The sequence below is a fragment of the Hippocampus zosterae genome, chromosome 19, assembly GCF_025434085.1.
Source record: "Hippocampus zosterae strain Florida chromosome 19, ASM2543408v3, whole genome shotgun sequence".
In the NCBI taxonomy this organism is placed as follows: domain Eukaryota; kingdom Metazoa; phylum Chordata; class Actinopteri; order Syngnathiformes; family Syngnathidae; genus Hippocampus; species Hippocampus zosterae.
Genome location: NC_067469.1, coordinates 4410429 through 4423762, shown reverse-complemented (window position 1 = coordinate 4423762; position 13334 = coordinate 4410429). Strand labels below are relative to the sequence as shown.

General features: G+C 44.3%; 1 protein-coding gene across 1 annotated transcript in view; it reads right to left on the bottom strand.

Annotated features, from left to right (window-relative positions):
• Positions 1 to 12252, bottom strand: part of sesn1 (sestrin 1) — a 38568-nt gene extending 26316 nt beyond the window's left edge. Inside the window, exons 1-3 of the mRNA XM_052052958.1 lie at positions 12102 to 12252; positions 8799 to 8897; positions 7329 to 7655 (exon numbers count right to left, since the gene is read on the bottom strand). Of these exons, the coding sequence (XP_051908918.1) occupies positions 7329 to 7655; positions 8799 to 8897; positions 12102 to 12209 (534 nt within the window). The 5' untranslated portion in view covers positions 12210 to 12252. The remainder of the gene's footprint in view (positions 1 to 7328; positions 7656 to 8798; positions 8898 to 12101) is intronic.
• Between the last annotated feature and the right edge of the window lie 1082 nt (positions 12253 to 13334).

The following is a 13334-nucleotide window of genomic DNA, read 5'->3' as shown; positions in this document are numbered from 1 at the left end:
AGTAATAAGTTGCAGTTCTCAATAGCATTCTGTTGACAGATGAAGCCCGTGTTTCTGCAAATTCCATTTGCATGAAGCATTTTTGTCATCTGCTGAGCAATCTGGGATATGGATTAAGCCTCCTCGTTACGAGTCCGAATGTAATGAAACAGAGAGAATAAAATCACAACAGAGATTAACTACAAATCCAATACACAATATTTAGAGAAATTGGGGGATATCAATGGAACAAGCCCCCGATCAGAGACTAATTGACACTGCCTGTCTGGTATCGTCCGTGAGGAAGTAGCCTGCTAATGAAAAAAACAAACAAAACAAAGCATTGGTAAAACAACAAATCCATCGGTGGCGCATGACTTGGTTCGGCTCGCCAAATACGGTTCACAGGTATGGTTCGTACATTTAAAGATGTCGAGGCAAGTTTTGTGGGCTGGGGAGGGTTGGGGGCAATAAAAACCCCCCAAAAAACTCAATTTGCATGTTTCCGTTTTGGTCAAGACATTTAAACACGTTGAACTGTCAACTGGGGAAAAAGGGAAGAGAGCCAACGTTTCCTCTTTTGCGCACACGTCCTCTGGCACGTTACACACGTGTGGCCAGGGAGGTCAACACAAAAATGATGACTGGGGGAGGGGGGGGGCTTATCATGGAAGATGATTATACATTTCTGTTGGGTGTTCTTTGCAAATGGCTCTTTTGTTCATCATTGTCAATAATCATTCTCACACACACACACACACACATACACACACACACACGACTCAAGGTCAAAGGTGAACAACTGTGGGAACGGGGTGGTCTTGCAGCACCAGTGTGTCGCCCTTCTGACGAAAAAGCCTGTAACATAAACAAGCACTCATGTACACAGCAGCTCTGGACAATGCAACCCATGAGAAGCACACAATAACCACACAGCCGCACGGCACGGCGACTGAAACAATACGACACACGCTAAAACAACACGGGAGCTCAGGACTAAGCTGGTGGGGCCGAGAGGCGAAGCTTGAGGCAACACTGTTTGCTGGAGACAGACAGATACATACACACACGCACACACACGCACACACAGTGCAGGCAAATACAGTCGAGCTCGTTACAACGTACCTCAAGGGACATAACGAATCTGTACGCTATAACGGCAATTATGAACCGCTTTCCAATAAAATGGCCGCCAGCTACGATGTATAATGCAGTATGGACGTTTACAGATGTAAAAACAGCAATACAGTATAAACATGTGAATTACAAATATGTGGTATAGAGTTTGAAGAAAATATGAAACAAGCAACTGTAGCGTTCCTACTTCATCTCGGAAAATATTCAGTCGCAAATGAAAAAAAAAAGCCTTCTCCAATTCAAGATGTGCCTCGCCCCAGCGGCGTTTACGATCGTCCTTCAATCTGTTGGCCTCGAACTCTGCCGTGATTTTGTTGCCATTGCAGATGATTGTCGAAATCGTCGACTTTGCCAATTCGAAGTCTCGGCTGAACTTCGGCTGGGAGACTCCCTTTTGAAAGTGTGAAAGAAACTCAGCCTTCAGAGATTTGCTTCCGTTTAGAAGACGATGTCCTCAGGGCTGTGCCGTGCCTCTGGAAGTACAACAAATACGAGCCGGTCCTGCGCTGTATGTTTAGTTCATAAGCATGGTCGCGGCGGCAATTAGCTTCCTACAGTTCATTGTAAATTATACGTTAGCATTAAGCTAGCAGACTTATGGGCAAAGCTATGTGGTTGTTTAAAATATGCAACGTGGAACTCCCTTTGTTTGTTGTTTAGTTTGACAGCAAACTTAAGTAGACTATTGCGCAGTCAGTGCTCACATTTTTAAATGGAAGCCAATATCTCCTGTAAAAAAAATAATAAAAATATATATTTTTAAATGATGGCTGTAATATAGTACTGTAAACATTACTAAGAAAACCATACATTTGGGTTCCTAAAATGCTGTTTGTGTATTTTCGGCAGGTTGACCAGAGTATTGAGCCAAGTGTGGTTTGTATCCTAATAGGGGTCTACCTCAGACTTCGGTCTGGGCCGCAGCCACCTGACTAGCTTTGGTGACCAGATGACTTGAAATCCTGCACGCTGCCTGCCATAAATCTCCCGAGACATGTAAACACACACAAACACACACACACGCGCACACACACACACACACACACACACACACAGCAAGGGGGATGGATCAGGAGACATTCAGCGGACACACATACAGGCTTAACCACACAGACATACACACAAACAAATACACACCAGCTGGATGACAGCCCAATGACCAGGGCAAAAGGAAAATATCAAAATCATGCGGTGCATTGCAAACGTTCATGCCCTGTGCATGGAAAATTCCCATCCCGTCAAGTCGGCCGGTAGGCCGCGAGTGCCCTCGTGTGGCCAACATGCTCACTGCAGCAGGCAGTAAAAGGTTTGCGAGCCATGAAATGAAAGGCAAAGCAAAAAAAGAGGGCGAGGAACAAAAGGTGTGTGGATGTCATCGCCTTCATTCGCGACTTTGCTCAGATTAATTCTCACCAGTTGGCCGTGTTAGGGTGTTTGTAAAAGCGAGGGATCTGCAGCCACTTCTTGACATGAGCATTTTGAGTGCATCATTACCCCTTGCCCATCTGCCTAATTTTGTCGCATCTGATTCGTCTTCCCATAAAGTAAGTAATGAGAAGAGGAGAAAACACAATATGACTTCATTAGTACAACAATGAGACATTATGGCTTCACAGCAGCAAATGGCACAAAAGCAGCACACCAGAACTAGATGGTCCAAATAGCGAGTGCACAACACAATGAAGGATTTAAACTCGTGGAGACATCCGCTCATAATTTATACTGTGTGTTTGTGGTGCAACGGCACATTGCCAAACACAAAGTACCTTGATGATGCGTCTACAATTTCAAAAAATATCAAGCGCTGCTAATCAGAAGCTAACACTTGAAGCAATGCTAATCAGTGCATTCAACACAACACAATGCAGCTCAGCTTACCTTGGTGCCAGCACTGGCTAGTCCAGGCACTCTGGCGACCCATCTTTTTCTATACAAGCATCAAAAAGTCACTTTTCGTAAATGCTAAATACAGAATTACTGAGTGTTGCAGAGGAGCCAAAGAAAAAAAGCCAAATATTCCCCCGGGGTAAAATGAACCCAAAGCTTATACACAAGAGCCAAGTCGTTGACTGTAAGAGGTCAACAGTAACATGTCATAATATTATTTACGAACGTACTCATTGTCTGAGCATTTTATGTGCATGTAAAACTTTGCTGAAGCGCCGCATATCAACGCAAACAGCATGAAAGTTGGCCCAATCTTGCTGCATGGCCAAATGCCAAAGCAGATTTATAAAGCTGTTCGTCATCTAACCGCATGTGTGATTCATGCAAAAAGAGATGCAGGATGTCACAGCCCTGATGTGTTGCCGTCATGTACAAAACCGTACTCAGGTGTGATTAACAGCATTAATAATGGCCCCGTTCCATTACTACCCCCAATAAAGCGGCTCACTAATGCTTACCAGAGCCCTGAAAATGGAGGCTTTAAATCCAAACAGTCATTTGTGTTATTTACCGCGCTTGCGGTTTTCATGCAAAGGCAGGTCAAAATGTTGCGGCGGGTCGATAAAAGTGATTCACGCAGTGCCCGACCGATGGCGACGATGTGGACAAAATTTTTTATTTTTTTTTAAAGCCAGCAGATCAACTGATTTATGATTGCACTAGCTTGGGTTTCCACTGGCAGTGTTAAAACCAACAGAAAGGAGGATTTAATGCATTCTTGGGAGACGTGTTCACTGAGGAAGCATTGGAGGGCCGTACTAAATCATTTTCAAGGAATGTAATTTTATCTGCGGGTAGCTGTATAAATATGAGAGAGGCTTGTTTATTTAGCAGTGCGCCGCAACGCCGGCCTGCGCTCACTTGCAGCGGAGAAACTTAACAACTCGCTTAAAATCCACTGACCGGGCATTGAAAAAAATCCACGTTAATTGTAAACACTTGAATGTGACTATAGTTTAACTACGGATGGCCAATAATTTTTTGGTTCCACCTGCTTTTTGCAATTTTCCCTCCAGTCCCTTCCCCACTTGCATGTCGAAATAAGCCCCGCAGTTCCACTTCTCTCACTCTCTCTCAACTCCTGAATAGCACGGCTAGAAATAATCATCCTCAAGTAACAGTGCCAACCATCCAAACACTCCCCACCCCCATCTCACCATTGCACTGTATGTCACCGGTACCATGACGACTGCTAAGAATCTGCAAAATCCGAAACCCGACGCGAGCCCATCCTTCCCTCCGCACCGGGATAATGTCGTCTTCACATGTCTTCATAGATGTGAAGCAGTTTTATATCATAATCATGACGAAACGCGAACAAGTCTGGTCTTTTTTTTCTTCGTTTTAATGATTTATTCAGGCTTACCGGATTGACGGTGACCTAGTTGCACAATTCCAACATGGTCCCCCCCCCCCCCCTCCCTCCTTGTATCTAGTCTTTCTCTGAAGGCCACAGCATACTGCACTGGCTTTAAAAGTATGTGTTCGGGGGGGTGGGGGGGTGTCTGTCTGCGATGTCGGATCCCCTTCTGGGGTATTATACGTGATTTAAAAGAAATCTTGTTCTTTGAAAAATGATGCGCCATTATTTCTGCACTATAAAGCGCACCAAAAAGCATTAATTTTTCTCAAAAGCCGACAGCGCGCCTTATATATTGATCAACATTCCGATTTCTTGGGCGTAGTATTTTAAATGATCTGTAAAGCGCTTTGTTACAGTGCAGCGGATGTGAAAGTAGTGAATTCTATTGTATTCCTTTAGCGTAGCTCCGTCTAATGGTTGCATAGCGCAACTGCACCCACTATTGTAGCTTCTATTCTTATGCGCCTTGTCGTGTGGTGCGCCCTGTATATGAGAACAGCTTTAAAAATACGTCATTCATTGAAGGTGCACCTTATACTGCAAAAATATGGCATGCTACTTGTTATGAATCAGTTGCATCTTTGGATATCAACACAATCCATCTCACACATGTCTGCAACTTCATCCTTGAGGTGCGATAATTAGTAAGTATCTGCGAGCCATCGTCCAGAAAAAAACAACAACAATGCAACTGGGTGGGAAGTACAGGGCCAAAGCCTTTCGGCTGGACAATGCAATGTCCAGTCTTTGAGGTTATTCTGGGAAGGCCGGTTTGGCGTAATTAATAACACATTAGTGTTTATTGCAGCGGTTGCCGAGTCATGCTAAGCGGCCATGATGAACTCACAAAGTGGGGTGTTAAAAAAAAAATACATGCTTCTGACAGGCTATGATCGAAGTCGAATATCGCGGGGGGCTCTTTGACTTGACCGTACAATTGTTTATATAAGTGAGAGGCACTAACTGAGGCTTTGGGTTGAATAATACATGAGGACATTAGAGAAAAAGCAACCATTAGGCGTAATACGCCATGAGTGCCACGTTGAGTTGCTATGATCTATCCATCTGCGATCGTCCTCGCATGCGCGGGGCTTAATGCAAAGTGAATGAGCCATCTGAGAGCTAATTCCAGGGACACTGGAGGGAGAACACAATGGCGCAATTACATAACACAAAGAAGCCACTCAGTGGGCTTTTCAAACAGCCCCCCGAGACTGGACTGGACCTTCTTTCATGCAACCGAGGGAATATGGTGACCGGGTGATGGAGTCCGTCCACGGCGTCATTGACGCACACCGATTCCAACAATTGTCTCTTTTGATATGTGCGCGTCTGTGTGCCCCTTTGAGGAAGAGTTTATCGGGTTATCGTGTTACAGGGTGCACGAAAGGGTTAATACGAGAAAAAAAAAAAAAATTAGCCCGCGCGTTTATTTGAATTCGATCAATGACACTCGGCTGTGTCAAGCTTCAGCATGAGCCCTTTTGGATGACCTCCTGTTTTAATATGTTGACAAATCTCTCCTCGTGCATGTACGCATGCACGAGGACAACCCATGGGAACCGAAGCCCCTCCGCCCCCTTGCACACGCACAAAAACACACAGATCCCTATTTTCAGCCTTGACCCAATAACCCTTCACCCATGGGGCTCACTCTTAATACTGGGGCAATATAACATTGCAAACACCATCCCCTGGCTCAAGGGATCACCGCCGGGGGATAAATAACATTTTCTGGAACAGAATTTGCTCCAGTAGCCATCACAGCTTGTACAGTGCCTATGAGGACATTTAAATGAAATTATTTTTTATCTGCCGTTTGAATTATGATTGTAAAAATTCAGAATATCGGCACCAATAATCGGTCAGGCAGATGAGTCTATCCCTACAAGTACAGTCGTGTAGCAGGTCTAAGGGTTCATGAAAATAACATCATTGCAAGTCTCTGTACGGGATGTACATTGTATCTAAATATTGGGGGAAAAGTGAAATACAACTAAACGGTACGTGGGAAGTGATTCTTTCCAGGACCGCCGGAATAATCCCGAGTAACAAGTTGAGAATTTCTGCTTTAATTTTGCAATTTTCAAAACAAACATTACAGTGACTAAAAAGGCTGATACGCAACAGCTAATAGGAAAGAAGCCATTTCTTAATGCTTTCAGAGGTTTTGTCTTCAGAGAATCTGACAATATTAAAGATCCATCTGACTCGAAAGCCTCTGTTCCATTTCTGCAATCCGCGAGAAAGATGCTACTGTTTGTGTGTGTGTGTGGGGGGGGGGGGGGGGGGACAATGAGAGAAGGGGAGGTCACGGATTTGGGGTCTTCAACTGTAAGACCTCATCCGAATGAGATGCAACAGCGGCTGCATAGAAAAGCAGCCTTTGGCAAACCCGGGGAAAATGCAGCTTAGCATAATTCAAAAATACCAGAAGGCCTGTTCTGTGGTGTGCGGCTAAAACCTGCAAAGCAGCTTTCTCCCTCTTTCATCACTCTGCCCCTATCGTCCCCGCACCTTCCAAAAACACCCAAATGACGCCAAGCGTACAAACCGTTTATGGGCTCCCAATCGCGACATGTCAGCCCATCAAAGTGCTCATAGAGGACGAGGGGATGCTGTGTTTAGCTCTCGTCATGCAGCTGTTTTTTTTAATATAAGGAGGGTGCTGCAGTAAATAGGAGATTGTGGAGTATTTTAGTGCAGCCTCCAGAACTGAAGCACAGTAACAGGCTAAGCTAATATTAGCATGGTTGTCATTTCGAGCTGTGTATCTGCAAACTTTACAAAGATGCAGTAATTGTATTCAAAAGGAGATGAAGGGCAGCAAAGAAAACAGACTGGTAGATTTAAAAAAAAGAAGACTGTGAGGTAGACAACAGAAATAATAAAAATCTCCTACCTGGACAGCCTGCAAAAGCCGGACGCATCGCTCCCTCACGTCTTCGAAAGGACAACGCTTGGTGAGCATGAGGAGGTGGGCCAGGACAGCGTTCAGGTCGCTTCTGGCGGGGGAACCGGATGCTGGTGACAGACAGGGCGAGGACATCGGCTCGGGCCCGATAGCCTCCACTTTGCTTAGGACCTCTTGGCGAATGTGCTCCATGGCGGCCGTCCTGGAGCTGGGGTCACGGCTGGCCAGCCCATCCCACCTGCCCAGAGTCTCCTGGTCTTGCGCGTCCATCCTCTGATATGGAGACTTGACGTGTGTTGTTGATGTACAATAAGGCTAAGGCAAACATTAGCACACGAGAACACTCAACATGTATATGGTACAGGAATGACACACTCGTATCAAATAGGGATACTTATGTAAACCATTGAAAACAGCATTTTTGGCAAAAATGGAGAGCTGCAGCAAAGTGGAGAGAATGGAAGTGAATTAACTGCATTGTCCACCAGCACTAAAACATACCAAAGGACGATGCTATGATGATCATGTTTTTGTTTTGGTTGTTGTTTGTTCTTTTTAATCATTTATAGCTATGTCAAGTCTAACAATTTTATTTGAGAGGAGACTGAGAACAGTGATTAAATTGTGCGCTGCAGCAAAGCAGAGACTGCGGAGTCGAATATTGTAATATATCTTTAGTCACATCTACAGGATAATGGAACTATTTTTTTGTAATTTCTGGACTTGTATCCTCAAATGATACATTGATGCTGCTATTTTATTCGAGATTAGACTGAAGGTGGTGAGGAAATGAAGCACTGCAGCCACGTGGAGACTGTGGAGTATAATACTGCAACATGCGTGTGTGCGTTTTGTGATCATTTCCAGCTGTCGTGTCCCAAATGCTATTAATTTTAATCTAAGGAACACTGAGAGCAGTGAGAAAACGGGGCACTCCAGCTAAGTGGAGACTGTGGAGTATATACATATTCAATGTGGTAAGCGAACATTAGAATGTGTAGGTTGTTGCATTTTTTTCGACATGTGTCCTAAAATGGTACAAGGACACAACAGTTGCATTTGAGAAGAGAGTGAGGGCAATGAGAAAACATTGAACAAAGCATTGACTCCCAAAAGGCATCTAGCAGGGGATTTAAACCAACATCACGCCAGACATTGTTTAGTATACTGATACGTGGTTTGCCCCCTCAAAAAAGCCTCACTAATATTACGAACAATCTCCCAAGTCCTAAAATGAGCTCCTACTACTTATCTGACCGCCCGTAAATGACAAGTTTGAACACTAATACGTCATGAAAAATATACAAATACCGAAGCCTGCCTGCCGGTCACTCAGTTCCATTCGATTTTGCTCCCTTGCCACTACAGTCCGAGTAAAAGGGCAAAGCCACTTTTCAAAGACGTGTTAGCTGTCATAGTGTGACAAAAGCAGAATGGTGTCGTGAGTAAATTACTTACTTTAGTCACATTCTTCGGTACTAGTCTTGCAATGGGACACCTTAACACACAAGTGGCCAGCCTCGTTCGCCCCGCAGTAATATCATCAGGAGGCAGCAACTGCGGGGTAAACATTTGATTGATAGCCGCGGCGAACCAATGGTAAGAGGTATTCCGTGCTCAGGGGTGGGATAGTGGCAGCTCTGAGTGCTGATTGGTCAGCCATCTGTTACCATTCTGGCGAGGGAAGGGTTTCTGGGAGTTGAGTTTTCGTTGAAGCTTCCTGACACCTTTGTTAATCCAAAACTGGATTTTTATAAACTACAATTCCCACCATGCAACACAGTATAACGGTCGCCGCTCCACCTCCTTAAATTGTTTATCACAAATAAGAGAGGGGGAAAAACGGGCAAAAAAAGGGTGGTGAGGTATTGTTGACCCCCCCACCCCCACTCGGGTTGTTTTGTTTAAATGACGTCATTCCTATTTGTGAAACGAGTGAGAAAGAGGTTAGAATGCTATTAGATGACAATTTCTTAGTAGTTGCAATGTAAAGTATGACCTGGTGAAACATGTAGACTGAGTGAGAAAGTAACATGAAGGCAACAAAAGTTTATAGGGTGGTACATTTAATGGAAGTGGCCCCTGTGTGCTATACGCTTTTGATTGCATACAATTGGTTTATTCGCTATGCAAGGCCACGCAACATATCAAACACTAAACAAAGAATGCATTTGTGTACAAAAACATTAAAATCATTTATTTCACGTGCAGCACAAATAATGTGCATATTTGGATCACTATAATTGCAAAATATATTTTTTTCCGTCGTGCATAGCTTTGACTTTTGACTGTCGTTGTCATTTAAATTATTATTAATATTACAATTGAACAACGCGTGTCTATGAGGAAATATTTACGAGACAGTGACGTTTTTTAATCGCGTAATCAGCAAGAAAGTGTGCAAGGTGATGGCGTGGAGAGGGCGGAACTAGTGTGCAGGCGGAACATGAACCAAAAAAGCGAAAAGAGAGGGAAATTTAAACTATGGGGACCTTGTGTCAAAAGCAGCTGTTTTAGCGCGAAAAGGCTATTACAGAAATCAATCAGCAGTTTTAAATAGAGACGCACGCTCCGAACGAGGATAACTCCTAGTAATGGTACAGAATGGAGTTGAGCCACGACCAGGTAACCTTTCAAGTGTAGCCGTTTTGCTCGGAGTGCTAAATGTTAGCCAAGCATAAGTCGATCGTCGTTTAGGCTTTAACCAGTGTCTAGCCGCTTTTTAACAATGCAGTTATTGTTAGTTTTGCGAATGAAGAGGCGATTGGGATTTTCACGATTAACAACAATAAATTAGCTGTTATGCTGCGTCCAGGGAACCTCTGGGGAGCTCGGACATTTCAAACCTTCACTTGCTCGACCAATGGTGCGTTCGGTAAAACTGATAAATTTGTCCTGACAAAGTAAATTTAACTGCTGCTCAGGGGCCACCCAGGTGCAAACACTTAAGAGATTCTATAATATGCATTTATATGTTTTAATTCGCAATACTAGTTAGCAACATTCATTACAACCAGTTCTGAGTGATTTTATACCGGAAAATGAGAACTTTAAACTTGGAATGTAGCATAAATGGATGACTCATGCCCCAGTGGCCAGTATAAATGACAAACTGCGGTACTGTATTTAAATTTGCCTTCTTGTGTTCAATAAAGTTGGCGATTGCCCTTGAGAATTGGGGATCCAAAAAAATCATACAATTGCTGTGCATATGTGTCATGTCTGTATGTGCATGCAGTAAAATTGAGTTTATTTGTACCTAAGCCTCTGTAAATGATGCATGACAAGTCAATAGTTTAATCTTTTTGCCAATTAGTAGTATGTAGACCATAAGGGAGGTTTGCGTTGTGTGTAGTTTTCAGACTCCCCCTCCAAGAATAGCTATATAGGGAGCTATTACCAGCCTCCGGACAAGATACTGGCAACCCCAAAAGAAGCGGAGCTTTCCCCCAAAGGCGCAGAGCACCTGATCGACAGACCTGGACTCCAATCGACTAAACAGAGCAGCCAGGGTACGTGTGGTGTTTCGCTTTTCTTTTTCCTCACTGTCCCTAGAATATATATTTACAGGTACAGTCTGCTTGCCTCATTTCAGGTGTCGTGGAGGCACTAAGGACCCTTCAGGAGAAAATAAAACGCCTGGAGCAGGAACGGCTACAAGCACAGAAGAACCACCCACAATTTTCACACGATGTGGGGAAGCATGAGCCCGCTGCGATGTCAGCGAGCCTGGTTGTGACAGATGGTGATAACAGGAAAGGTAATAACCTTTTTTTTTTTTTTTGCTTTTAGGTGAAAGCAAAGTGATGCCTCCTAACTGAGATTGAGCCTTGATTACAGAGCTGGACGCGAAGCTGCAGTCTGCCGAGTCTCGCTGTAAAGTGCTTGAGAAGCAGCTAAACTACATGAGGAAGATGGTGGACAGCGCCAGGAAGGACAAGGATGTACCGGCGGACAATCAGGTACAATGCATGGACAATTGTACCTTGGTTTTGGTTGACCTTGAGATCCAACTATCAATATCGATATCAGTTTATATAATAATTTGACTTGTGTGTTCATTGAAACTCAACCCTACAGCAGCAGAAGCAAGAGAAGCAGCCAAGCAACCCAGATGAGCAAATTCACCACGAAAAGCTGCAGAAACTTGAATCAGAGTGTATCAAATTGAGCAGGACTCAAAATCTGTCAGAGGTAAGATTTATGTTATTACCCCCAAATCTTTATTTTTTTTTCCCGCTTTACTTTTTGCAGCCATTAGTTTTGACACTGCTGTTGACAGATGAAGCTTGCCGTTCTGGAGCAGAAGCTTCTGAAGGAGGAGCATGAGCGGAAACTTGTGCAAGAGAAAACAGGCCAGGTAAGTCAAAATCTCCTCAAATTAAGCGACCTTTTTTGCCATCGTTCATTCCACATGCAGATGCATTTGTCGTACTTTTGGACCTCTCTACATGCCGTGTGGTTAAAAACAACTTGGCACTATGTCCACAGCTGCAACGAGAGTTGGACCTCAATCTTAGACTGTCTTCTCCACCCGCTGCCCAGCAGACTAAGCCAACGAAGACTCCCCAAAAACCCATACTGGTATTGTTTAAAAGCCTTAAAATGTTTAACGCGGATGAATTGGCGTTATCTGATTATTGTGATCGATTCCAGAAATCCCCCCGACAGAATGAGAGTCCATCACTGAAGCACAAAAGGATTCCCTTTGTGGCAGGAATGGTAAGGAGTGACCTACCAAAATAAAGCATTCACCCTTACCTTTTGGTTGTCAGTCCCCTTGTAATATTTCGATGAATTTGCGTTCTCCTTCCAGTCGACCAACCCGAGCCACTCGGTGCACGCCAACGTGCAGAGCATCTTGCACATGATGAAACACCACCAGCCTCAGCTGTGCGAGCGGGTGAACGCCCTGCACCGTACGGGCTGCGGTGCCAAGAAGAGCCTGCGCATGGACGCCCAGCCGGCGGCTAGGCGAGACGGGGAGGCCGAGCCCGACGCGCAGTCGCTGGGCTCGCTGTCCGACCTTCTGCTGGCCCTGCAAGACGAGCTGGGACAGATGGGCTTGTGAGTCCAGCCGAGATCGCCGTAATAGACGCATTTGTCACATTTGGCGATGATTAAACGCGCGGGAAATTTCAGTGAACATCAGGAGCTGATGCGTCAGATCGACGCCACTCAGCATATGGAGCAAAGGCACGAACTGCAGAGAGAACTAGAAAGTATGGTGGCCAGGATGAACAAAAAAGGAGCGCAGATCACAAAACTGAGGAAACACCAGCAGTCGGTAGGACAAGCAGGACCTTATTCATGCATAAGTGTGTATGTTAGGACTGCCACCAACAATTATTTTCACAATAAATGAAATAAGAATCAACCTCGGCCTTGAATAACATTAACCATTGGTTGGGGGTTTTTTTCTTACCATTTGTTTTTTTTTTTTAAACCAGACATTTATTCTTGTCATTCCTTCAGGTGCACAAGTTGACCCAGCAGCCAAACGCCACCAACAAGATGACCAAGAAGCCAAGTGCCATGCAGCCGTTGTCAGCGTCTCCTGCCAGGAGCAAAAATCATCAAGACAGGCCAAGCAGCGCAGGTCAGCAGAGCCTCCACATTCTCAGGGAAACAAAGAAGCTACGCAACAGCCTCAAAGAAGAAGACATCTGCTGGGAAGCTTAGTCAAGAATGACTACGTTAAACCAGTTTACACGTTTTTAGATCTTATTTTTAACCATGTCATGTTGCAATGATTTGTTGTATATTACATAGTGCATATTTGAAATAAAGCATATTTTCTACAATTTTGCCAGTTAATGCAATGAGTACTCGGACAGTACTTCTGAAATAATACAACAATCTAATCCTCAAAATAAAAATGGGAAGGTAAACCAAATTTATTTTCCCCCATTTTATTTGGGTTTTAAACATAGCTACTTTCTTCGACCTCTAACCCCGCCCACCTTTGCTCATCAGCAGTATGGCGGAAGGGCC